Source organism: Heloderma suspectum, chromosome 3 (assembly GCF_057233095.1).
Source record: "Heloderma suspectum isolate Gila_16-S chromosome 3, 16-S_ref, whole genome shotgun sequence".
Taxonomy (NCBI): domain Eukaryota; kingdom Metazoa; phylum Chordata; class Lepidosauria; order Squamata; family Helodermatidae; genus Heloderma; species Heloderma suspectum.
The window spans coordinates 305,020,442-305,047,399 of NC_139460.1; the positions used below are offsets into that span (position 1 = coordinate 305,020,442).

Sequence of the window (26,958 nt, forward strand, 5' to 3'; positions counted from 1 at the left end):
TTTTAATAGTTTGCAATATAAATACATTTATATGAGAATTATACTGTTCTATTTTGTGTATTTTCAAGAGGCATAACTGGCTTTCACATAACGAAATCTCAACAATTTGTCTTAGAAGCTAGCAGTTCCTGTAAGTTATTCAAGGTGGCAGCCCCACAGAACATGAAGATGTACTTTCCAATTATCTGGGGTAAGCAGCGGAGGTTCCAGGAAAATGCAAGGGTGCAGAACTCACTGTTCTTTCCACCATGCTCTTCCTACTCATGTCCAATGGAAAAAAAAAAAGGCTGTCACCGAGGGACAATCACAGCTGTATCTCAAAACCAGAACGAATAGGGTTAGTAGTCCATAACTCTCTCTGACTGTATCTCCTGCCTTTAACAGGAAAAGGTTGAGGAAAGAAGCAGAACGTCCATAAGCATCTGCAAGCCAGGACACATCACTACTGCCGTACTGAATGGGGCTCTGCACATGTACAGTAATCTATTGTGCTTATGTGACTTATTTACAACATTTCTATAGTGCCAACCAACAATAGGTAACCTGAGTGATTTACAAACATCTGAAGATGGCTTCAGCCAAGTTCAACCACCTAGAGCAGGGGTGGGCAACATACAGCACGCAGGCCACATGTGCCCCCATCCTTGAACCCAAATTGCCATCACACCAAACTGCCTTGCTGGCCTCAAATCGCCATCACATCATCGCATCGCCACCAAATTTTGGCGATGCACAGAATTGGCAAGAAAAAAGCCATATGGGAAGCGCAGGCCTTGTTTTAACACAAAATTGTGCTTTCCTGAGGTTTCCGGGAGTGCCATTGTGCATTAAAACAAGGTGCTTTCATCTCTTTTGCATTAAAACAAGGTGTTTTGATGCAAAAATGTACCCTTTTTTCCCCTGCTGAATTGCTGCTGAAATTCGGTAGGTTCCAGGGGTAGAAATTGCCCACTGGAACTTCTGAAGTTGTCCATCCCTGATCTAGATCATACTGTCTATTCTGACCAGCAGGAGCTCTCCAAGGTCTCAGCAGGGGTCATTCCCAATTCATACCAGAGTTGCCAGGGATTTAACTGGGACATTTAGCCAAGCAAGCTATAGGGCCATAGCTCTACCACAGAGCTATAGCCCTATAGCAAACTGCCTTTTTCCTGTCTCAACCAGATACCTACTAATTAAAACAGATGGAGGAATGGGGGGGGGGATCCCTAGAGAATAGGGACCAGAAAAGTTAAGACTGGCTCAGGGAAGAACAAGAATAGTAGTTAAATCTACTGTGTAGCTTATTCAGATTTTTACACTTTCGCATTTTATGATGGCTGTCACAGAGAGGAAGGCCAGGATCTCTTCTCGATCATTCCAGAGTGCAGGACATGGAATAACGGGCTCAAGTTACAGGAAGCCAGATTCCGGCTGAACATCAGGAAAAACTTCCTGACTGTTAGAACAATACGACAATGGAACCAATTACCTAGGGAGGTAGTGGGCTTCCCACACTGGAGGCATACAAGATGAAGCTGGACAGCCATCTGTCAGGGATGCTTTACTTGGATTCCTGAATTGAGCAGGGGGTTGGACTCGACAGTCTTATAGGCCCCTTCCAACCCTACTATTCTATGATGCTAAGACAACTTTAATTATTCTTACCTTAATAAAAGCTGCTCTCAATGTCTGAGCTGCAGATAGATTTACTCGCTCTAGCTGCAAGGAGTTAAAAAGAAACTGTTACTAATTTAAGCAAAAGATACAAACAAATAATCACTCTTTGGCTTCTACAACTTCATTTCCAAAGTTTTCTTTCAGCCCAGATAAGCAGAGAATTTTCACGTTTAGAAGCACAGGAACTCTGCCTCTCAGATGGAAATTAACAGCCAATTTATGCACCCCCTTGCAAGCAGAAAGGCCTTCGTGTAATATTTTTTTCTCTCAATATCCATGTGCAAAATTGTTCTGCGAATTGTCCCAGGATCTGAAAGCTACTGATCTGTCATTCTGCTAGAATTCAACTTATAAAACACTAACAGAGATCCATTTCCACAAAGCTGAAGCTTAGACTAACATGCGGGCATGTTTGATCAAATGATGCAGTGAAATAATCCATACTGAGGGCAGACAACCCCCACCCCAACATGTACAATTGTGCATTACAGAAGGAAGACTTTCTACTACAACACAAGCTATATTTTACATCTTAGAGTGGCCTTCTCCAGCCTGGTGCCCTGCAGATGTTTTGGACAGTAAATCCCATCAGCCTCAGCCATCATGGCCAATGGTCACTGGGAGCTGTGGTCCAAAACATCTAGAAGGCACCAGGTTGGGGAAGGCTGTCTTAGATGATCATATTGAGAAAGTTATCCTCCCCAAAAAACCTACAACAATTTAATATTTATATATAGTTTTCTGGGAAGATTACCAGACAAAGGCTACCCACACTACACCCCATATTTAAACAAGACCAGCTTTCCAGAGACATCTATAATGTTCAGCAGAGGTCATTTCTGTAAAACTACAATGGCTGTAGAACCCTAACACAAGACATTCTGCTTTCTACTCTGCCTAAATCTGAGACACTATACACTACAGAATTTACTTTTCAGAATCTTGCATAATGCTGGAAAGCATCTTGAGAGCCTACAGTTCTGGAAAATGAAGTCAGAATTAAGGAACAAACTGTGGCTAATGAATAGTTAGGGTTATTGATGTTGTGTTCATGGAAAGCACCCCACCCCCTGCCCCACCAAAAAAAAAGAGATAGAAACAGTACTCATTAGAGCTTTGTCAAATTTGTAGAAAATCTGATCATATTGGCAAAATAGGGTGTCATCTGACATTGAAGACAACCTCCTATTTCCCAAATACCATAGCGCACAGAAAATCAACTAGAAGGCATGTTACCTCATTAAAGACAGGATACATAACAGCATAGAGAGGCATGGAAACCATAGAAGTGGTCTCTGCTTCATTCTTCATCTCTTCCATTGTCATCCTCATTCAAGGACCCACTCTTGAAGAAAAGGGCTACCGAAGCAATGGACTCCTCATTCAATATAGAGTTTCTTCTTTTACCTTGTTGTGCCTGAGTGTTTAGAGCACTTAAAAATATATTACCCTGTGAAGGGGGGAGAAAGAGGGAGAGAGAGAGAAAAGCTTCATTTATAGTCAGTACCAATTTTGAGACAAGAAGTTCTACCAAATTAAGGTAGTAAATTTGATACTGCCTCCATTGACCTGGTTCACACCTCACAGCAGCAATTCCTAGGTTGTTTAACCCAGAAATTGCCAGGAACAAGGGGAGTGTGTGAGCAGCGTGCAGCCAATTTCCAGTTTAATTAAATAACCCAGAAATGGAAGTTCTGGGTTGTTTATGGGTTAAACAACCCAGAGTTAACCCAACACCAAACCATGGGTAATTGTTGGGTTAACTCCGGATTGTTTAAACCACAGTTACCGGGTTCGCACATCACAAAACAACCTTCCCGAGTTAGTTCAGAGTGGAAATGGGTAGTATGCTCAGCTCGTCCCCACAATTGCCACTGTGATGCACGAACCAGGTAATTCACTCAGCTCCCTTCCAATAAATGTTAAAGTATGCTTCATTTTAGCCAACAATTTGTATGTAATTAAGGCAGTTCGAGTTTTTATTACAAGTCCTCAATCAGCCTCTTTATTAGAAAGAGCAATGAAAATGAGAAACAGTGTCTTTAAAATGCTAAAGGTCAATACTATTTTTACAATGTATAAAGTAAATGTTCATCAGTGCTAGTGAACTTAAGTCATACATCTACAATGACTTTCTTAGAAAGTGATGTAAGAGACTGGAAATGGAAAGTAACATGCATATTTGTGTGCCAGAAAAATGCCAAAGTTAATATTTGATATTCATACCTATATAGTAAATCCATTTTAATAAAATCTGGCTTGTAATACATTAATAAGTTTCAAAATGCTACTCAAACATCTATACCACAGGTTTGTTTAAAACAAACAAAAGTCTCAAGCTCTGTTTCCACACAGGGTGTGCCATCATAAGTTAGCTCAATGGAAAATAATGGTTCAAGTAACTGAATCCTCCACCTTGCCCAACCCATTAAGCACAGAGAAATGATCTAACTGTAGACCTGAATTTCAAGTATTGGTAAGGAAATATAGGAGTCACCTATTTTACAAAACACAAGAAAAATTAAAGAAATGTCAAAGAAGTGCATGCCTAAAAATCTGATGCTCATACCTAAGATTAAATATGCTTATTCCTACAAATCTGGAGACAGAGAAAATCCACCCCATAAGAAATTGGTGGAGGAGATAGCATACTTAGAAAAGCTTAGGAAATGGGATTCTAGTTAACATAACATAATTTACTCTAGTCTAGATTGTCCCAACCTGGTGCCCTTGAGATGTTTTGGCCTACAACTTCCAGCATTCCTTACCATTGGGCATGCTGGCTGGGAGTTAAAGTCCAACACATCTGGAGGGCAACAGGTTGGGGAAGGATGCTCTAGTGCAGGGGCCCACAACCCCTGGGCCACGGACCAGTACCGGTCTGTGGACTGTTAGGAACCGGGCCGTACAGCAGGAGGTGAGCATAGGGGTGTGCGAAACCCCCTTACCTTGGGTCCGCAGGGGTCCGCGTGGGGGGGAGGCAATCCATCCCTCTCCCCCGGAATCCTCCCTGGCCCTGGCCGGCTCCGCTCCAAAGCGAGTCTGCAGAGCTGCCAGCCAGTTCCGGCCGCTGGCAGACTTCCAGCCACTGGGACCCAAATGGCGTCCGCATAGCGGATGCCACTTGCATCCCTGTTCAAGTAATAGGCTACGTAAATCTTTACGTAGCCTATTACTACAATGAACACGGACGCAAATGGACCCCCCCAGTCCATGGAAAAATTTTCTTCCACGAAACCAGCCCCTGGTGCCAAAAAGGTTGGGGACCGCTAGTCCACTGATCTTCAACTCATGGGTGAGACTAAACAGGTGGGTTGTCTCCACACCAAAGCAAGTTGCATTGCAACACTTTCTTTTTTTTTTTGTTTAGATTTCTTTAAGAGAAGGAAAACAAGGAAGAAAAATTGAGAGCAAAGAGGTTGAGAAAGTAAGAGGGTGAAAATGGGGGGAAATCTATACAGATCTTTACAAGGGGGATTTGAAGAGTCGTGCATTTCAAGAGCCCTGGGTTCAAAAAAGTTTGGAGATTACTGTTCCAGTCTATACCAAACCTCTGTATGCTCAAAACTATCTCATACAAAAGCTAACCCGCATTACCCATGCATTGCCTCAGTCATTTCTTAGCCTTTAATTTTCCCCTCTTCTTTTCAGCATAAAACACATTTTGAACTTAATTTTGGCTGCACAATCTCTAGAACAGTGGTACACATCCTGGCTTCTTCCAGATGTTTTGGACAACACTTCCCATAATTCCATGTTGGCTGGAGTTTATTTTACATAAAACACAGATTTCACAGGATTCTGAAATATTCTCTTTGCATTATGGGTGACAACATTTGAAATCTCATTTCAAAGAAGCTATATTGAGCAACAGGGACAAAGCATAGCAAAGGGATCCCCAAGATGCCTATACCAATCAGATTTGGGGCTTCATCCCAAACAGCTGCACAGAAGCAGCAGGGAGGCTCCTTACCTTTCCCTAACCACCACCACCACCCCAAACCTGCCAGTACTAAGTTATATTTTCTATTATTGGTGTTATAATATTTACGCTTTCTGGAGCAGAAAGTACAAGCACTCACCGGCTGGGTTCGCATCATCAGTGGGGGAAAACAATGCAGTACATGTTGTTCCCCGCACCCCTGTGTGTGCCTGGCATTTGCTTAATTACCCATGCCACAGGATGCCATGTCCTCTGAACCTGGTGCATGGCAGAGGTGGTTTCTAACCCATCCTACAACCCATGGCTTAAGTAGGGGTTGTGCTGTGTGTTAGAAGCCACCCCCAGCACCAGGTTCGGACAACACAGTGTCAGAAATGGCTCATCCTTCCCCTCCACAATCAACACCACAATAGACAACGCTTCAGGCTAATACGACTTTATTTTGCTAGAGACTAGCCTCTCTACAAATGCAGATTTCAAAGAAACTCTCAGACTGCCCCAGGCCCTAAACAACCAATCAACTTTGTCTAAGCCGAGGAGATGCTGAGCCCTGCCCCTAACTTTTCCCACTTCGTTTTGCAACGCACCCTAGCATCTCTCAAGTCATGCCCCTCTTCTTCCTCTTCCTCCTCAGAAACTTGAGTTCCCACGATGGAGGGAGGGGGCAGAGACTGAGCCTGGGCCATCTGTTTGTCAAGGCCTTTGGAGGAATCTCTCCCAGCGTCTAGGCGCTCTAGGGAGGGTCCCTCCCCCAGGCTTTGTTCTAGCAGTTCTAACTCTGACTCAGAATCGGAGCTGTCAGACATCTAAAAGGGCTGGGACTCGTCCCTGACACACAGCAACCTGCAGCATGGGTAATTAAGCAAATGCCAGGCATGCGAGCGGCATGTGCGGGGGTGGGGGAAGCAACCTATACTGTTGTTTCCCCCTGCAATCTGGCCACTCTTCCTAGAATTGACCCTCAAGGAAATTAAGCTCATCTCAATTGTGACAAATGTCCAACATGAAAAGCACCAACATCTACTTATTACTTTCGAAATGCCCAAACAGTCTCAGTTTGCCTGAAATGATTTTTCTCCTTGCATATTAAACTGGCAATGTCCATAAACATCAGAAAGAGAATGAATACCCACACATATGGTCACATTTCCCAAGGATAACTGGTATTTCCACTCTCAGGGGTTAAAAAGAGGTCATCTGGAGCACTATGATAAGGCATGTTCAGATCCCTAGCCGTTCCTTTAGCACATGAACACAAAGCAACCAAAAATGCATTAACCTGCCAACCCAAGCTTGAATGAACTAGAACATGTTGTTGAGGGATAGAAGGTGCAGTTTTGAAAGGGTTCATGATGCGGTACTGTACAAAACAGCAAGTTCTTCTTGTAGCAAGTAGCTCAAGCGATTCAAGGCAAACAGGGAACTGCCACAGGCAAGGAACAAATAAACCCCCACAAATAAGGCCGCTGGATGCATTTAGCCTTCTGAAATTAAAGGTTTAAGTTCCCAAGTCTAACCATTAACAACAAACATACTAGGCAATGATTCCTTGGAAGCTTATGAAGGGCTCCTCAGTGGGATGATCAGTAATGAAGAGTCTCCCTTAAATATAGCTTTTCCATCACTACCAGTCTTAAGAACTTAAGCGCCTTGCTGTATCAGACCAAAGGCCTAGCCAGTGTAGTATTCTGTTCGTGCAGGGGCCAGCCAAATGCCCATGACACCCAGGAGGAAATTAGTGCAGCAGCACCACCCTCCCACCTACGTTCCTTAGCAACTGGTATAAAGAGGCATACTGCCTCTGATACTGGAGGCCATATATAGCCATCACAAGTAGTAGCCCTTGGTAGCCTTTACCTCCGCTAATTTGTCTAATCCCCTTCTAAAGCCATCCAAATTATTGTGGCCATCACTACATCTTGTGGCGATGAACTCCATAGTTTAACTATGCACTATGTGAAGTAATATGCAAACACTGGGCAGTGGACACACTCTCCGTTGGTAAGAAAAGACAGAGAAGGTCTAGAACATAACCCAGAAACTTCAGCAGCACACAGAGGTTCTATAGCAGATGCTTATAGGTTCCTCAACAAGAAAATTGACACTGACAGTACTCCCTGAAGGCGGAACATTTGAAAACCACTGCGATATAGCGTAAAGCACAAAGACTTCAGACCAGAGAGAGCTATGCCAGCTGCCGCCATCCTTAGGGGGCAGGGGGAGTGTGACAGGGGAGTGTATCGTAAGTTCACTCACAAGTATTGAGAATATGCAGTAGCACATGTAAAAACTCTGATACCTTGGAGAGCTTTTGTCTCTAGTCTCCTGAGCCATAGAAGTAGTACCGCACTAGAGGGGAAGGTAGGACTCACAAGCAATCCTTCTCTCGTCCAGGAGGGTCAGTAACTAATTTCTGGCACCTATGCCACAGGTGCTGCAGCTTAGCTGCTCAAGTTAATGAAACTCAGAAGACTGTAGATCAATGGAAGGGCTGTTTCTGTGGGTTGACATCTTTACCTTCAGCAAGACCCAGAGTTCATCTGCAACCCCTTCTGTCCCCATCTTATGCAGGGAAGAACTGGGAGCCAGGACTTTATCACCAACAGCTAGGGGCCAGGTGAGACTACTGCATGGATGCACACACAGATCCTTAATTATTTTGCACTTTTGCATGGATTTTAACTGTAAGCATCTTTTGGAACCATGTTTAGCTGAAAAATGAGGTATAAATATAATAAACTAAATAAATAGAAAAAAACATATCCTAACCATACATTAAAGTGAAAGTAGTTTAGGGTGCAATCCTATGGCCACTAGTTAGCAGCTAGACAGCCATAGGATAGGTTGAATCCTGGAGAACTGACCCCCACCCCTCCTGCGCCACCTCGTAGGCAGCACGGACCATGCTCCGAGCTCATGAGAGCAGCGCAGAGTGGTGAAAACAGGGCATTCTCGGGGGTGGGGCACGGAGGTCGGAAATGCCAGTACAATACATCTTATGTGTCGTCCAGCCACGCTTCCCGTGCTCCAAAGTCCCGCAGCTAGACAGCCCAAATTGGCTGTCTAACCACGAAAGCAGGGCAGGGGGAGCGAGGAGGAGACCCTGCACTGGATAGGTGGTCACCCCCAGGGTCAGAGGCGACCATCAATCAGCATAGGATTGCTCCTTTAATTTGATAACTCAAGCACATAGATCATTCTCTGCTACTGTTACCTTTTGCTCCTGAGTTTAAGGGAAATACAAGACAGAGGGGACAAGGGAGATGTGCAAACAACCAACTCTTGAATTGTCTGGAAGTATGTTTTTAAATAAACGTACATGAAATTCTGCATTTCGCTAGTAAAGAGACATCAAGGTTCAAAGACGGAGAATGAAATTTGTCTAGCTACAAGGCAGTAAATTTCGTGAACAGACAAAAGCGTAAGGGAAGCTACAACAAGGTAATTAACCTTGACCAATTTTGTAACACATTCTCTCTGCATGTAAGCCAGACAGAAAAGCAAATAGAAGCTGGCAGCTGTATATTTGGCCAAGACACAAGCACATTGCCAAGCCAAGTTGGCATACACCTCTTCTACACTTAACTTTTGACAGAAGTAACACTCAGTCTTAGGAAGAGCCTGCAGTCTCTGGTGAGGATTCCTGAATTCCAGTGAAAGCTGGAATTCAAAAGAACATTTAAGCTGAAAAAATGTACATCGCCTTCTGCTTTCAAGAAACCCTTGAATGCTAGACGGTGCCACAACACAGATACACATCAACATAAAATAACAAAAATTCAGCAAGTGCTGTCTTCTATAGGAGGGGTGAACTATAAGTAGAGAAAATAAGTTTCCTAGACTCATGAAATCAGTATCTATAATCATCAGTGCTTGCAAACAGTTCCAATTCCTCATACCCAGTACTGCAATTTAGCACAGTACTTTTTAGCAGACAGCTAAAATATTCATTTCAGATAACAGGCAGTACCAGTAAAAAAAATCCAAGCACCTTAACAACATAGGTGCCTGGAATTTTTCCAGGACCATTTGAAAGAATCAGCAACAAGGAAGCTTATAAAGTGAGCCAAAACGCATTGTTTTTCAGCTGTCATGATTCCTAATTCCAGGTATGTTTTGAGGGCTGAACCCAATTTCATACTGCAGGTGACAGAAGGAAGGTCTCAAATTATAATGAACATCCAGTGCCTGGATGTGAGCCTTGAACAGACCTAATATATCAGATTCTTACTTGCCAAAATCAAATATCTAGGTATCTGGGATTTCCATCCCTGAATTTTGAAAGCAACAGAATTAGAACATATAGTGATGAGTGAAATAATACCTGTCTGCTCTCAGGTAAGCTGTTTTACCTGCTAGGGAAACACAATATGTGGACAGAAAATGGGCTCACATGAGGGCTGTTAAGAACCTAAGCATCACAGTATCCTACCTATGAAGTCCACATACTGGACCACATCACTATCACTGTGCCATGCATTATGGATATGCAACTACCAGGCCTCATCCAAAGTTCTTGCTAATCCTAGCTCTGGAGGAGGGAGGATCAGTTACAATTGTGGATTAGCACTTACTAGAAAAATATGGAAATGGTTAAATATATAATAAAAACATACAAGTTAACGGAACACTGATGTTGCCTCCGATATAACTCATTGCTGAATGAGCTGTCCATATCCAATTTAGTTCCACTGAACAACTAGACTCAAAGGTAACTAGATATGTCACCAGCATAGTGAAAATGTCACTGATTATGCCTCCTTATCCATTCTCCTATTAGGACACACAATAAGAAAATGTAGCTGATAGCTTAGTGCCAGCATGCTTCAACGTTAAGTCGCCACACAATATTAATTGCCAAAATTTGTACAGGGCAGATACTTAGATTATTAGATGCTAACTCCTACAAGTTTGAAATAATTTTCCAGTCCTGGAGACAGACATCAATTATCACCATCAAGCATATCCAGGATTATGGGCAGTCCTGCATTTAAATGGTTGCAACCTCCTATGCCAAGTGAAGAAGTCCCTGAGCCCAAGGATCACACTTGATTTCAGTGTGCATGTGTAGGGAGCATACAAAGTGATCTTGAAAAGTTACATCATGCCCACAAAGTTACAGTATAGCCTCAACTAGAATGATTTTATTTTATCCAGACGTTTCCTTGCAAGAGGCGAAGCTTGTCTCACTTTGCCAACTAGTGAAGATACAAAACTGGTGCTTAAAAATTGCTAAATTTACAACCAAGCTCTAAAAGGCAACTGTTATCCTGAATGGAAGCTCACATATGACTGTTGAAAAAGAAAGATGCCTCCCATTTTGCACAGAAAGCTCTCTTTGTGCCCTACACATGCTTGCTTTCAGTAATATGCTAATTTCTCCTCTGTATAATAAATACATACTGGGCTGGACCCAGACTTAGGCACATGCAAATGAGCTGGCAGAAACTAACTTTGTGAATTCTCCACAGCAGCCCCTCCAGCCCCAGGAAAATGCTACATAGAGGGTCTGAAGAATATGTTGACCTGGGTGAGCTGTAGTGCAGGGGGGTCCCTGATAAATCAGGTAGAGGCATTTTCTATGAACAGAGCCCTTCCATCCATGGAAGGCAGATCCTGGATAGAACCCATTCAGCTCCAGAAGCAGTCTAGCCATTCACAGTCAGTACCATAATATTCAATGTATTTCTTTACTTATTCCTTATTCCTTTTGAACAAGTTTAGTTTGATGTACCACAGGAGAAAATGCCACTACCTGCTCTTAATGTAGTCTATGTGAAGATTCTCTTTCTAGAAGTATGCCTGTTCTCCATCTGTTCCTCTAAAAGACTTCAAAGGAAACAGCGCTGGCTTGATGTTTTAACTTCCTTTTACCACAATTGCTAACATCTTCTCTTGATTTCTTGATAGTCATATTTTTAGCCACGAGGGATACTTTTGTATTTAACTCAAGAGACTTCATCGTATCAGGATGACTGAAGAACAACTTACCGGACTTTAATATCCAGGGCAGGCACTGCCAAACCAATTCAAATCACAGGCCAATGTGCCACTTCCAACAGAGACCAATAACAAATGCTTAGAAAGTTGCTGTGGAAGTTCAGTTTTGTCATAGACATCCCTTTATGGGAATAATCCTATCTGTTTGAAAAGCAAGTATGGCGCAGGGGATAGCATGCTGAATTGGAACTCGGAAGTTCAAATCCCAGTTTAGCCAACAGTAAGTCATGTGCTTTCATTCTACTGTGCTTACCTATAAACAGAACAAGGGGCCTTCTGAAAAGTCAATTTGAAACCATACAGATGGTTTGGAAAATAGTAGTGGTCGCTGGCTCAGAAATTATAAACTTAACAGTGCAGTTATTCAAACACATCGAACAGCGCAGGTTCTACAGAAAGGCTAACAATATTTGGTTCTAGGCACAATTCAAGAAGTTTGTCTCAGGCTCTACAGTGCAAGACTCAACTACTATTAAGAATGGCTGCCTGCCTCTCCTTCAAAACACTTATGTACTAATAACGTACTGCACTCTGCGGCAAGAAAAGCAATATGGAAAGGCACATTCTCTGTCATTTAATTCTAGAACATCCTAGCTTTGCAGTCTGTCAAAGTTTGAGCACCTTTTAGCAGAAATACAAAAACATACTTAGGTATTTAATGGTCTGAAATAAGAATGTGTTAATTTAAAGTGCATGTTTATATTGCATCTACACTTTTATCTCTCTCAAAATACTATCAACTGCCAAGGATGAGAAACAAGCAAGGTTAAAATTTAAAAGGAAAATAGTTTTTCTAACCAATATTTCCTCTTAGAGTGTCCCCAAGAGCATCTGCAAGTACATAACTTATTTAGTAGGCAGTTATTTCAGAATGCTGCATAGACACAGTTTTTACAGTACAAATCACTTGTTGTCATTAGATTACATCGTTATATATTTTTTTAAAAAGAACACAGTAAATAGGCCTAGCGTTTTCACTAGGAGCAACTCCAAGTGATGGGTTTTCTGGTGCAACACACACGCACAGAGCTGTACTTCATTTTGTGGTGAAAAATCCAGGCACCTTTCAAAGTGGTTTTTGTATTGTAGGATACTGTATTTTCCAGAACAAACCAAAATATTTTGGCACTAGAAAAATGAAAATTGTTTCACCAACTAGTGCACCTCACCCATTAGAACTGAGTATGCTGTGTGGAATGTGGGTCACAAGTCCTTTCTTGACAGCACCTGTGACATTAGTGACAAGCAACACATCCACCAACTCCGCTTTCCCCACTGTATCTGCACCCATTTGGTGCACTTTTAAGGTTTAATCTTATTATTTAAAAATGGTGAATACCACCAGCAAGACTACCTCCATTTCAAAAGCATGATTTCATGGACGTTCTACGTTGTTGTTGTTTCTTAAGTGCTTCTTTAAAAGTTATGCTGTCTTTCTCAGAAGTACTGAAGAAAACATTTTCCCTGTTCTCAGAACAAAGTGGACATAAATATATATCCCACATGAGGTGGGATATTATGCTTCTGGTACTTGAACAAGGCTAGCAATACTAGTGCTTTAAAGGGGGGAAAAGGATTTAAAAAACAGATCAGAGAAAAAGTATATCAGCTGGTAGACAACTCTGCACTTATTTCCTTAATCCTCAGTAAAGTTACAGAAACTGAAAGAATAATACATACATTTACTTTCTCTATTTGGTTCCTACATTAAAAACCTATCAGTTTCATTTTCTATTCTCCAGATACATCATTAGAGCAAAGAGTCCAGAAAAGAACCTTGGCATATCAACAAGGGATATGGTTAGAAGATGTAATCCTGATGGAATTTGTTTTATTTTAGTTTTAATTTTGGTTTGATTTTGTCTTATTTTGCTTCGTTAATATTACTGAAATTCAATAAAAAAATTGTAAAAAAAAGAATTAATATACCAAACATGGTATAGTACATTAATAGGAGCCAAACTATTTAGATGGGGGGGAGGGGGGGAGAGAGACTCTCTGGCCCATGGGCCAAATGCAAAGTTCCAGGCTTCTCAAACCAGATGTCCAGACCCTTTCCAGGCCACACACCCTCAGGAACCATGTTCCAGGTTATTGATATTATTTACTCCATTTTGCTCTGCTCCCTAACTACAAAGGTAATGGAGGAACCTTGCACAAGTTAGGGAAGGATAATGCTTGGATGTAAATGTATTTTTTTCTGTTGTATATTGTACAAAGTTAAGAGTTGCATTTGTAACTCGGCCACTTTGGGCTCTGGCATGCAGATCCCAGCAGATTTTGACTGAGACGATGAAAATGGTTCCTCACCCCAGCTTTAGATATTCCTGGCGTTTTTAAAGAAAGAAAAAAACTGAAGCAGGAAAAGATACAATAAATGCTCGTATCAATTGTATAAACATAAGTGTATCATAGTTGAGTCACAAGCCTACAACCACATCTATTGGAGCTTAACGCATGCCTACTACAAACAGATGTGCCTGTCCTGAATATGGCTCAAGTGTCAGAGACATCATTATTGTGTGGTGGTGAAATAACTGTCAAAATTAGCCTCCCTTTCATATCTAGCAACATAATAAAGGGGAGCACTTCTCTAAGAGATGCCTACCTCTAACCTTCAACTGTGACAATCTCACAATTTCAGCACCTACTGCGTGAAATATGCCTTCTAAGAACCCTATCTCCTGGTTGAATTAGGGAAACACTCTAAAATTTAGCAGCACGGCTACCTTTTCTTGAATTATGCAATAGAGTCTGGCTTCCTGATCTGCTCATCCTAGTCATATTAAAGTGACAAGACCTCTTTCTTCAACCAAAAACCCAGAAGCCTCCCTACTCATCCAAAACACTGTACTCACTCCCAGACAAAAAGTCTCATCAATAGATTTTGTCTTTAGAAGCAACCTTCATGATCAATTCAATGACCCCGCAAACAACTACTTTGTACAGTCTTCTTGCCACCATCCCACATCCAAGACCCAACTCACCATAAACGATAATATAGCATGACCAATTCAACTAACCTACATCTATTCTATTACCATTCCACATATCTCTTCATTACTTTCCATCCAATACTTAAAAGAATGCAAGAGCTGTTTCTGCTGGATCATAGCAAACATTCCACCAGTCCAGCACTCTGCCTCCAACAGCAGCCAAAGCTTGGCATCCTATGTATCCAATGTCCCACACCTTCTTCATTAAATCTATTCACTGATTCCTCCATTAATCTATCTCCCTTCATCTACAAGCACATCAGTTTTACACATTCCAAGGATAGACATGTATATATGAGTATATAAACAGAAGGAGCGTACATGCACTGGCCTACCAAACAGATGAAGTGGTAAAACTTCCTAGGTTGTCCTACTACAGGCAGCGTGGCAGGAAACTCCTGAGTGCTTATAAACACAACTCCCTGCACGAAGAAAACTGGACCCATGTAGGAAGTTAGAACCTAGCCTTCTCCCCGACATACTGGCTTTCTAGTTGTAAAAATGTCAACCCTCTACCACCATCAGTCTAAAGTGCTTCCAACACTAGTTTTAAGCTCTTCATCTGCTGTTTATATAGACCAGGCCTATCAAGCCATATCAACTACTCCTCTCTGAAGAGGGCAGGTGGAGAGAGGAATACATGATCCCTGCCCAACCCTGCTCCAAGAAGGCCTTTCTCCATCAAGACCAGGGACACAGGCCTTCAGCACGACTTCCTCCTTCCAGTCCTACCCACTTTTGCTCTTCCAAGATAAGAGGCCATCCCAACCTCCCTCCCTCCCATCCTTGACGTCATGCGCACTTAGACCGCCCCCCCAAAGCCTTCCTACCCCCTCCACTAACCCTGCTCCCCCCACAGCGGAAGCGGAGACCCAGCACACCTAGCCCTGGCTCTACCCGTAGCCCAGGGACACCCCTTCCCCTCAAGGCCGCGGGGAGCCCTGCTCACTGCCCCCTCCCCTCGCCTCGCCTCCCCTCGCGCCGCTGCCAAGGCACGAGGCCCGGCTCCAGCCCCGGCCGGCTCTCCGGGCCCCCAGACTCTCGAAGCCCTTTCACGCCGTGCGGCGCGGCGCGGCTAGGCCCCGCGCAAACCTACCAGTGGCCCCTGCGGCCATTGCCCGGCGATCCCGCGAGGAGAAGACGACGACGACGACGACAGGCCCCCCGGGGCCGCCTTCCCGCCCCTCGCTGCCCGCCCGCCCCTCGCTGCCGTCAAGGCTCCGAGCGGGCCGCGCCGTCGCTACTGCCGGAAGTACTCGCCGGAAAGGAAGCGCCCCTCTCGCCGCCCGCCGCCGCCGCCGCCACACACCAGGCGTTGTCCGGAACTAGCCGGCGACCGCGCGGGCCCACGGGACCTGTAGTCCGCTTCCCGGAAAAACTTCGACTCCCGAGAAGCATTGCGGCGACGAAGCCAAGCCGAACCCGAGCGGGAGGGCGCTGAGGCGGCGCGGGGAGGCGAGCGAGCGAGCAGGCGGGGGAGTGAGTGAGTGAGTGAGTGGGGGGGAATGCCGCCCAATCGCGGCACAGGGGCGGGGAAGGGGGCGGGGCGTTGGCCATATAAGGAGGCGAGGGGGAGGGGGCGAGCGCAGCTCTTCCAGGCGCTGCAAGACGCGGGAGAAACGATCCCCGAGGCGGCGCGCGGTGACTGCTGCGCCTCTTCCACCGCTCCGGCGACAAGGCGCAGCGCAGCCCCGCTGGGGAGCGAACGGGGGGCTGAGGCACACCGCTCAGCAGAAGGGCTGCGGGGCAGGTAAGCACTGCCACCTGCTTATTTTATTTATCTATTTAAAACACGTGTATCCCGCCCTGTATCATTATGATCTCCGGGTGCCGTACTGATAAAATCAATTTAAACAGTATGAAACAATAAATAACTTAAACAGCCGCAACGTGTTAAGTCATTAAGCAAGCGAATACCAATTTACAATCTAAAGACAATTAAAACCGTCTGCAACTTAAGGAAATTCAATTAGCCCTCAACAGCTTTGGTAAAAAGCCATGTTTTAACTGAAATGAAGCCAGTGTCTGTGCCAATCGGGCCTCCAGGGGGAAGGCATTCTACCGCTGGGGTGCCACAGCAGAAAAAGCCCTCTCCCACATTCCACCGTAGTGTATGTTTCGCGCTGGTGGGACGCAGAGGACGGCACCTCCAACAGATCTCAAACCTCAGGCAGGCATAGATGGAGGGAGGCACTCCCTCAAGTATCGCGGTCCCAAGACCCGTAGGGCTTTAAATGTCATCCTTAGCACCTTGAATTCCAACTGGCCAGGGATGCTCATATTATGACAGTACTTTTTCAGCTGCACTGGATACCAGTCCATTTTTGGGTCCGATTCAAAGTGCTGATATTAACATTCAAAGCCATTAACGGCTTGGGGCCAGGTTATCTGAAGGATCGCCTCCTCCCATATGGGCCTGCCCGGACCTTAAGATCATCCTCAGCAGCCCTTCTCTGTGAGCCCTGCCAAAGGAAGTGAGGCGGGTGGCTACTAGGAGGAGGGCTTTTTCTGCTGCAGCACCCCAGCTGTGGAATGAGCTCCCTAGTGAAGTTTGCCTGGCACCTACATTGTATTCCTTTCGGCGCCAAGTGAAGACCTTTTTATTTTACCAGGCGTTTTAGCATTTCAGTTTTCTAGACTTTTAGCTTTGCTGTTTTAAATCTGTATTTTAAATTTCTGCACTGCTGCTAGGTTTTATTATGGTTGTATTGTTATATTGTGGTTTTAATGTTCTACATATTTTAAATTGTTTTATTGCGTGCCGTTTGGTTTTAATTTTTGTGAACCACCCACAGAGCTTCCACTACTGGGCTGTATAGAAATGAAATAAATAAATAAACTGGAAGCATACTGGCAGCCAGTGCAACTCCTTTAAGACTGGTGTTATGTGATCTTTACAAGATGTTCCAGTAAACAGTCTAGCTGCTGCATTTTGCAGTAGCTGCAACTGTCAAGTCTTCAAGGGCAGCCCCATGTGAAGTGCATTGCAATAGTTTAATTGGAAAGTTACTGGTGTGTACACTACTGTGGCTAGGTTAGCCTGTCCAGGAAAGGCTGTAGCTAGTGGATCAGCCCGAAGTACTCCGGGCCACAGAGTCCACCTGGGGCTCCAGTGACAGGAGTGGATCTAGGCGTACTCCCAAACTACACACCTGCTCCTTCAGGGGGAGTGCAACCCCATCTAGGACAGGTTGCTTACCCAGTTCCTAGACTTGGAAGCCACCAATCCACAGAGCTTCCATCTTATCAGGAGTCAGCTTAAGTTTATTGGTCCTCATCCAGCCGCCTGCAGGCACTGGTCCAGCACCTTCACCACCCCAGCTGACTCCAACAACAAGGAGAAGTAGAGCTGCTCATCATCAGCGTACTGGTGACACCCCACCCCCAAACTCCTAATGACCTCTCCCACTGGCTTCATATGGATGTTGAACAGCATGGAGGATAGAATAGAACCCTGTAGCACCCCACAGCTTAATAGCCATGGGGTAGAACAGGAATCCCCCAATACCACTTTCTGGAATCGGCCCTGCAGGTAGGAGCAGAACCACTGTTGCACAGTGCCCCCAACCCCCATCCCGCAGAGCCGATCAAGTAAGGTACCATTATCAATGGTATCAAAAGCCGCTGAGAGATCCAGGAAGATCGACAGGGTAGCACTCCCCCTGTCTTTCACCTGAAGTAGGTTGTCAGTCAGAGCAGGGTATGGCTGTTTCAGTGCCGTACCCTGGCCTGAAACCAGACTGAAATGGGTACAGATAATCAGTTTTCTCCAAGAACATCTGAAGCTGCCCAGCCACCACACACTCAACCACCTTGCCCCAAAAGGGGATATTAGTGATGGGGTGGTAGTTCTCATTCACTCTGGGTCCTGGGAAGGTCCTTTTCAGGAGATGGTGCATGATAGCCTCTTTCAAGGTGGCAGAAACCACCCCCTGACAGAGAGAAGCATTTACCACCCCTTGGACTCACCCAATCAATCCACCCCCGCTAGATCGTATTAGCCAAGATGGGCAAGGGTCAAGCTTACTTGTGGTGGGAGAGACTGATTCAAGCATCTTGTCCACGTCGTCAGGCTGCCACAACTGAAACTGATCCCAGGAAACATAACCAGGCAGAGCACTGGACACCTCCCCAGTCACTGTGATAACTTCTGAGCAAATACGAGAGACTTTCTTCTCAAAGTGCCTAGGAAATGTATTACAGCAAATGACCGAGGGTTCCAGTTGCAGTTTCTCTGAGCCCAAGCCAGATCCCAACAGGCTCTTCACCACTTGGAACAATATTCTGGGTGACATTTCGAGAATGAAATAATAGAGGTGTAATAAGATTTTTTGGCTATCCACACTGCTACATAATAGCACAACGAAGAGTCTTTTTTTCTAATCTTCAATCGTACTCACTCTGAGACATGCGCCACCTACACTCTACCTGCTGTCCGACCTGTTTTACAGGCTCCACAGCATCAGAGTGGGCACTTGGGAGCAATTGTATCGATGTCCTTTCCCATTTCACCATTCCATAGTGAGACCAAGGCCTCGACTGAATCTCCAGCCCTACCAGCCAGAAAATCCCCCAGAGCATTCAGGAATCCATTGGATTCCATAAGTCTCCAGGGGCAGGCCATTTTAATTGGTCCCCCACCCCTGCAGGGAGGATCTGCTACTGCCAAACCAATTTCCACAAGGAAATGATCTGACCATGACAACGGGGTTGTTGTTGGGGGGGACGGACCCAAACCAGAACATCCCTCATCCACCCAACAGCAAAAAGCAGGTCCAGGGTTTGCCCTGCCATATGTGTCGAGCCAGAGATGTCCTGAGACAGCCCCATGGTTATCATGAAGTCTGAACAGGCGCTGTCAAGATAGCCTCGGCATGGATGTTGGTCCCCCAGAACCAACCCAGTACCATAGTCCTAGGGTTCTCCAGCACCACTTCCGAGACCAGCTCAGGCAGCTCAGGCAGGGAGACTGCTGGGCAGCAGAGTGGGCAGTACACTAGCAGCATACCTCTTCTGTCTCTTTAGCCTAACACAAGGTACAGACCCTCAAAACTGGTGCCAGGATGAATGGGTTTCCTTGTAAGGGAGATGGAATCCCTATGGATGATGGCAACACCTCCGCCCCCCCCCCCCGCAACCTTCCAGTCTAGGTTGATGCTGCACTGAGTACCCAGGTGGACAAAGCTGAGACAGATCCACCTTTCTTCGGATAGATAGCAAGCATTTTTATTATTTTTACTATTAATTTCTTAAATTATTATAGAATTATTCTCAGCACTCAGGAGAGAGCTGCAGTGCCTCAGTGGTGTTTTCTTTTCTTTTTTAAAGAGGCTGTCCTGTTCACAAAAAATTGTACAATGCTTTTTCTCCTTCTTTTTGGAGGTGGGGGGTCATGGGCGCCAGATGTTTCAACAAAATAACTTTGACCACATCTGATTTATTTGGAATAGAGGCAATATAACGTATCTCTTTGAAACACTTCACAGTTTGACAAAGAACCTTTACTGTTTTCTTCCCCCTGTTGCTAGATGCCTACTAGGTTATATTATTGCATCTTTCCTCCATTTTGCATAGATGTTGCAAGCGATGTAGATTTTCTTTTAAAAAACAAGAATATCTGCAGTAGTTTTTCCCTTACTGAGATTTTGGCTTATATCTGATTTCAGTGAGTAGTTAGAAAAAAATACTCCTCTTACTTGAAGAGAAAGTGGGTTTTGCCCATTATTGTTCTCCATAAGCCACAATTCATACAGTTGCAATCAAAATTATTCAACCCCCATTGCAAATCAGGTTGATTGTCAAAATTTACAGACTTTCAGCTGTTTGCAATGAACAAATCAAACAAAAGCAATTGAAATAGCTCAACACAATGAATGCCTCAAGTGGTTTCCCCAAATTCAACTGAAAATGCAACTTCTAATGACTACTCCAGTCTCAAAAGTATTCAACCCCCTGAATAAAATCTCTCACAACAGCACAAATATGCAAAACAGGTGTTGTCTCAAGCACACCTGATGCAACTAATCAAGGGCTTCATTAGTTGCACCAGGTGTGCTTGAGCTGGAACACATGAAATACCTGTACTAGCTAGGGGTTTGTTGAGTGTCAGTGTTGACTGCATGTTAGAAATACAGCTATGTCAAAAGAATGGTCCAAAAAGTTAAGAGGAGAGATCATCGCCCTTCACAAACAAGGAACCGAATACAAAATGATAGCGAAGGCACTGAATGTTCCTAGAGACACCGTTGGAAGAATAGTTCGCAAGTTCATTGCTAAAGGAACAGTGGTTACACTACCTGGATGGGGCAGAAAAAGGAAGCTATCAATGGCTGCAACCAGGTTTCTGAGAAAGCAGGCTGAGAAAAAACCCCAAGTGACTGCTAAAGACCTGCAGCAAGACTTGGTGGCAACAGGCACTGAGGTTTCAGTGAGCACAGTAAGGCGCATACTAAATGCAGAAGGTTTCCATGCCAGAACTCCAAGATGTACACCGCTACTGACCCAAAAGCACAAGAAATATCAGCTCCAATATGCTCAAAATCATATAAATAAGCCACAGAAGTTTTGGGATTCTGTTCTGTGGAGCGATGAAACAAAACTGGAACTTTCCGGCCCGATGGATCAGTGGTATGTCTGGAGGAAGAAGAATGAAACATATGCTGAAAAGAACACTCTGCCTCCAGTTAAGCATGGGGGTGGCTCAGTGATGCTCTGGGGCTGCTTTGCATCCTCTGGCACTGGAAACCTGCAGCATGTGGAAGGCAAGATGGATTCAGTGGAGTATCAGGAAATCCTAGGAGAAAATGTCACGCTGTCTGAGGAAGCTGAAGCTTGGGCGTTAGTGGACCTTCCAACAGGACAATGATCCCAAGCATGCCTCAAATCCCACCAAGGCTTGGTTGCAGAAGAAGTCCTGGAAGATTCTACAGTGGCCATCACAGTCACCTGACTTGAACCCCATAGAAAATCTCTGGTGGGATTTGAAGAAGGCGGTTGCAGCACATAAACCCAAGAACATTACTGAACTGGAGGCCATTGCTCATGAGGAATGGGCTAAGATTCCTCAGGAACGCTGCCAGAAGCTGGTGTCCGGCTATGCATCTTGTTTGCAGCAGGTCATAACAGCAAAAGGTTGCTCTACTAAGTGCTAAAGATGCTTGCTGTGAAGGGGCTGAATACTTTTGAGATTGGAGAAGTCATTAGAAGTTGCATTTTCAGTTGAGTTTGGGGAAACCGCTTGAGGCATTCGTTGTGTTGAGCTATTTCAATTGCTTTTGTTTGATTTGTTCTTTGCAAACAGCTGAAAGTCTGTAAATTTTGACAATCAACCTGATTTGCAATGGGGGTTGAATAATTTTGATTGCAACTGTATATGTTCTCTGCTGGATGTTCTTAAGACAATGCTACCATTTACTGTAAAAGATGCTCAAAATTTTAAAATACATGCTCTTAACACTGAGAAGTAGCTTTTTAGCTGTGTGTGTATATATACATTGTGTAAGCATTATATTTTCAAATACAGTATTATGTTATAGGTACTATTTAGTTTTTCTCAGTATTACTGTCCATCATCCTACAGTGCTCTCTACATAATGCCATTAAAAAAAGAGAGTGGTATTTGAAATATTTCTATTGAACGTTTTATATTGAATTTCAGCCTGTTAAGTAATCAACAGCCCTTGGGCACTGTATATTTCCATGTCCATTAATACAGGCTGAAATCTTTATATTGAAGTCAATGGGGATTTTGACATTGTCTTCAACTGGATCACTATTTAGTTTTTTCAGCTGCTATTAAAAGGAAAGAAATTGACTTCTCAAATACTATATTAAATAATCTGACCAACAAGGAAGTGACATGGTGTAGTAATGGGATTGGAGGCAGGATATACAGACCTAACTACATTTGAGACTTAAGGTTGTAATTCTGTGCACACTTACTTGGGAGTAAGTCCCATGGAACTGTGTGTATGGGTGTCTCCATGGATGATTTGCTGTGAGCTGACTCCCTTTTGAGGTCATTCGGGGCACATGACGTCGTGGCCATCCCGCAACCACCCTGGAGCTTTTCTGGATTTCCTGAGGCTACTTTAAGTCTGATTATTTCCTTAACTTGGGTTCTCCACGGTATAGCTGTTGTGTGCCCCAAGCCCCACATTTACTTTGGGTATGCTAGCCCTGCCCAGGGGTGTGCCTTTCACCATGACAGAGTTCAAAATATGAACTCTGTCTCTAATAGAAACTTTGGAAGTTTTACACTTCATTTGAAATTGCATGCCAAAAGTCAGCATTTAAAACCAAAAAAAGTGTGTGCAGGGGGGATGAGAAATCCATTGTCTCAGGTGGTTGAACCCATCAGCCCTTGCTGAGAAGAGTCACTGTGCAGGAAAGCACAGGTTTCTTTTTGAAGCTGTTAGCTGCACGAATGAGACTTCAACTATAGGGGATAGCACTCTAGTGTGGAGTCATCCATCACTTTTTCCACTTGACACGGATGGGTGGGAGGGAAGCAAGAATGCTATAAAATCCACTGAATGTTGAGTCCTTTTAAAAAATGTTTTTCCATGCTAGGCTTCTCATTATTTCTCTTAATGATCACTAATAATAAGAGTAGATCTCACCCTTGTATCATGTGGTGTTATATAAATGCTGAAGTTACAGTCCTATAACAAACAATGCACAGGATGCAAAGATGTTTCAAATTTCTGAATACCAGCATTACATTTTGAGGAGCAATCCAGAATTTGTAGGGCTTATAATCAGATCTTTATGTATTTTTATTTTGGGTCTTTAGAAAACCAGTTGCTGGAATTTTCTCAGCCTTAGCGATTGACTTCCAAATTGAAATTCTGCCAAAATTATTATCTGGATGATCAGTATCTAGCTGGAAATAAAAGCTTGAATCATAGAATAGTATCATAGAATAGTAGGGTTGGAAGGGGCCTACAAGGCCATTGATTGGGATTTTGTTTCACTGGAGATACCTGTAAAACAGTGCAGCCCTGAGAATGTTTGCTTAGAAGAAAGCCATACTGAGTTCAGTGGAACTTACCCCGTAGTGTGTTTAGGATGTGGCCAGTTTTGTATTAAGAAATGTTTGTTACTGCGGAAAAGGTAAGGCTGTACTTCGTTAACAAACTACCTGTTGCAGTCTATAGGATAACTTTAGAGGAACTGGTTTGTGAATTGAAGCACTCCTATCCTGTGCACAGAGGCTGGCATATTGGCTGGCTGTGCCCATATAATCTTCCTGTATGACAGGATATTTGTGTGGGTACAGCAGTCCATATGCCCCATCCCAAACATGTATGTGCTGGTGTCGTGAGCGTTTAAGATTGAGCCATAGTTCATCTTTGTTGCTTAGATTGTACGTTGTATTTCTCATCCCAGGTGTCAAGCCATGTGTCTTGCATTCCTACAGTGTTCTCGCCTCATTAATTTAGTTTATTCTGTGTTGTACTTCACCCGTTTGCCCCAATCCAGTAATAGCAAGCCATGTACGGAAACAGGCTTACAGCTCATTCGGGCATGGAACAGGCATACCATAGACGACTGAGCTCGGTAGAAATGACACATCCAGCAGCGGGGACATATGCAGCACCATGTGGCACTCCATCTGATTCTTTGGGAAGGGCCATAGCTCAGGGGCAGAGCGCCTGCTTGGCATGCAGAAGGTCCCACATGCAGTCCCCAGCATCTCCAGGTAGGGCTGCGAAAACTCCTGCCCGAACCCCCGGAGTCAGTGTGGTCCAGCTTTGCCCAACCTGATGCCCTGCGGATGTTTTGGGCGACAACTTGCAGCCTTTATTTCCACTCTCAATGCTGGTAGGGGCTGATGGGAGTTGTGCCTTCCTGATGTTTTAGACTACAAGGTGGTGGAAAGCTGGTGTAGACAATACTGAGCTCAATGGACCGGTGGTGTGGGTTGGTATAATGCACTGACCTGGTTTGCATGACAGCTGCTCTCTTAAAATGGAGTTTTCTGCAAGAGGTGAGCAAGACTGGCGGGACTTCTGGAGCACCTGCTACTTCCACCTTGCTCCAGCAACACAGCAGCAGGCAGCTCTCTTGGCAGAGTGAGGATGGGGAGCATACAGTTCACCGTTCCTCCTGCTCCACCACCTGGAGTGGAGGTTTCACCCTGCCTCATGAGAGGGCCCACCCTGTGTGCAAGTGTCAAATCGGCATCCTCAAGATCCTCTTTCAGCCTGAATTGCATTTTGGAGAAGCTCTTGGGGGCTGCATTCTAGGGGCAGGGGCGGCCAGAGGAAAAAAGGGCAATGCCAAAAAAACCCAGGACATTTTAGCTTAAAGTTCTTACTGCCAGTAACCAAGCCTTAGGAGAAGTGTTTCAGCCTTTTAGAAAGGGGTTGGGGGAGGCTGGAAAACCACCAAGTGATCCATGGTTCGGGGAAGGGGGCAGAGCCAAGGGGAAGCCATATGGGGAAGCCCGGAGGGCTGGTTGGTTCTAGCCCCCTGCTCAAACTGTTCTACAAAGTATTGGCATTCTGCAATCGATTGCACAACCCACTACCATTTCATGAGGCTACTAGGTGTTGCTTGTGCTGGTTGTTCAGCCACTATCAGAACAATGCCAGCCCTTGTAATGTTTCCACAAATCAATTTAACAAGTCAAGTCGTAAGCATGTTGTCCCCAGAAGTCCATCTCAGCCTTTTCTAAACCCAGCTTGTACATCTGGCAATTCTCGTTCCATGAATTGCTGGAGTCTACCTTGCAAGATCTTGAGCATTACCTTACTGGCATGTGAAATAAGTGCCACTGTTCGAGAGTTTGAATATTCTTTGGTGCTTCCCTTTTTTGGTATGGGGATATAAGTTGATCTTTTCCAATCTGTTGGCCATTCTTGTGTTTTCCAAATTTGCTGGCATATGGCATGCATCACCTTGACAGCATCATCTTGCAAGATTTTAAACAGTTCAGCTGGGATACCGTCATCTCCTGCTGCCTTGTTATTAGCAATGCTTCTTAAGGCCCATTCAACCTCACTCTTCAGGATGTCTGGCTCTAGCTCACTGACCACACCGTCACATCTATCCCCGATGTTGTTATCCTTCCTATACAGATCTTCCATATATTCTTGCCACCTTTTCTTGATCTCTTCTGCTTCTGTTAGGTCCTTGCCGTCTTCGTTTTTGATCATACCCATTTTTGCCTGGAATTTACCTCCGATGTTTCTAATTTTCTGGAAGAGGTCTCTTGTCCTTCCTATTCTAGTATCTTCTTCCGCTTCCACGCATTGCTTGTTTAAAAATAATTCCTTATCTCTTCTGGCTAACCTCTGGAATTTTGCATTTAATTGGGCATATCTCCCCCTATCACTGTTGCCTTTTGCTTTCCTTCTTTCTTGGGCTGCTTCCAGTGTCTCAGCAGACAGCCATCTTGCCTTCTTGGTTTTCGTTTTCTTTGGGACATTTTTGTTGCCCCTCCTGAACAATGTTGCGAACTTCTGTCCATAGTTCTTCCGGGACCCTATCTACTAAATCTAGTCCCTTAAATCCATTCTTCACCTCCACTGCATATTCATTAGGAGTATTAGTGAGCTCATATCTAACTGATCTGTGGGTCTTCCCTATTCTCTTTAGTCTGATTCTAAATTGTGCAATAAGAAGTTCGTGATCTGAACTACAATCAGCTCCAGGTCTTGTTTTTACCAACTGCATAGATGTCCGCCACCTTTGGCTACAAAGGATGTAGTCAATCTGATTTCGGTGTCGACCGTCTGGTGAAGTTCATGTATAAAGTCGTCTCTTAGGTTGTTGGAAGAGAGTGTTTGTTATGCACGGTGAGTTGTCTTGGCAAAATTCTATCAGCCTATGTCCTGCTTCATTTTTTTCTCCCAGACCATGCTTGCCTGTAATTCCAGGTGTCATTTGACTACCCACCTTAGCATTCCAGTCTCCTGTAATGAAAATAACATCTTTGTTTGGCGTACTATCCAGTAGGTGCTGCAGATCCTCATAGAACTGATCTACTTCTGCTTCTTCAGCCTCTGTGGTTGGGGCATATATTTGGATCACTGTGATGTTAAATGGCTTATCCTGAATTCGAATTGAGATCATTCTGTCATTTTTTGGATTGTATCCAAGCACTGCTTTAGCCACTTTATGATTAATTATGAAGGCTACTCCATTTCTTCGGTGGTCCTCTTGTCCACAGTAGTAGATCTGGTGGTCATCTGATGTGAAGTGGCCCATTCCAGTCCATTTCAGTTCACTGACACCCAAAATGTCTATATTTAATCTTGACATCTCCCCAATAACCACATCCAATTTGCCCTGACTCAGATCTTACATTCCAGGTTCCTATGGTGTGTTGATCTTTAGAACATCGGATTCGTC

General features: G+C 44.3%; 2 protein-coding genes across 6 annotated transcripts in view; one reads left to right on the forward strand and one right to left on the reverse strand.

Moving 5' to 3' along the window:
- The window catches only part of PDCD10 (programmed cell death 10), a 111,763-nt gene that overhangs the window by 13,124 nt on the left and 71,681 nt on the right, over positions 1–26,958 (reverse strand). For 2 of the 3 annotated variants that reach the window (XM_084847457.1, XM_084847456.1), the window contains exons 2-3: positions 2,896–3,109; positions 1,648–1,701 (exon numbers count right to left, since the gene is read on the reverse strand). In XM_084847457.1, coding sequence (XP_084703583.1) covers positions 1,648–1,701; positions 2,896–2,991 — 150 coding nt within the window. In that variant the 5' untranslated portion in view covers positions 2,992–3,109. Of the gene's footprint in view, positions 1–1,647; positions 1,702–2,895; positions 3,110–15,694; positions 15,871–26,958 lie in introns of those variants that run through there. The other variant, XM_084847455.1, reaches the window with a different exon arrangement.
- LOC146351518 (neuroserpin-like) overlaps positions 15,909–26,958 on the forward strand; it is a 72,903-nt gene continuing 61,853 nt past the window's right edge. For 2 of the 3 annotated variants that reach the window (XR_014789624.1, XM_084847448.1), the window contains exon 1: positions 16,184–16,348. The gene's annotated coding sequence lies outside the window, so the exon portion shown is untranslated. Of the gene's footprint in view, positions 16,086–16,183; positions 16,349–26,958 lie in introns of those variants that run through there. The other variant, XM_084847449.1, reaches the window with a different exon arrangement.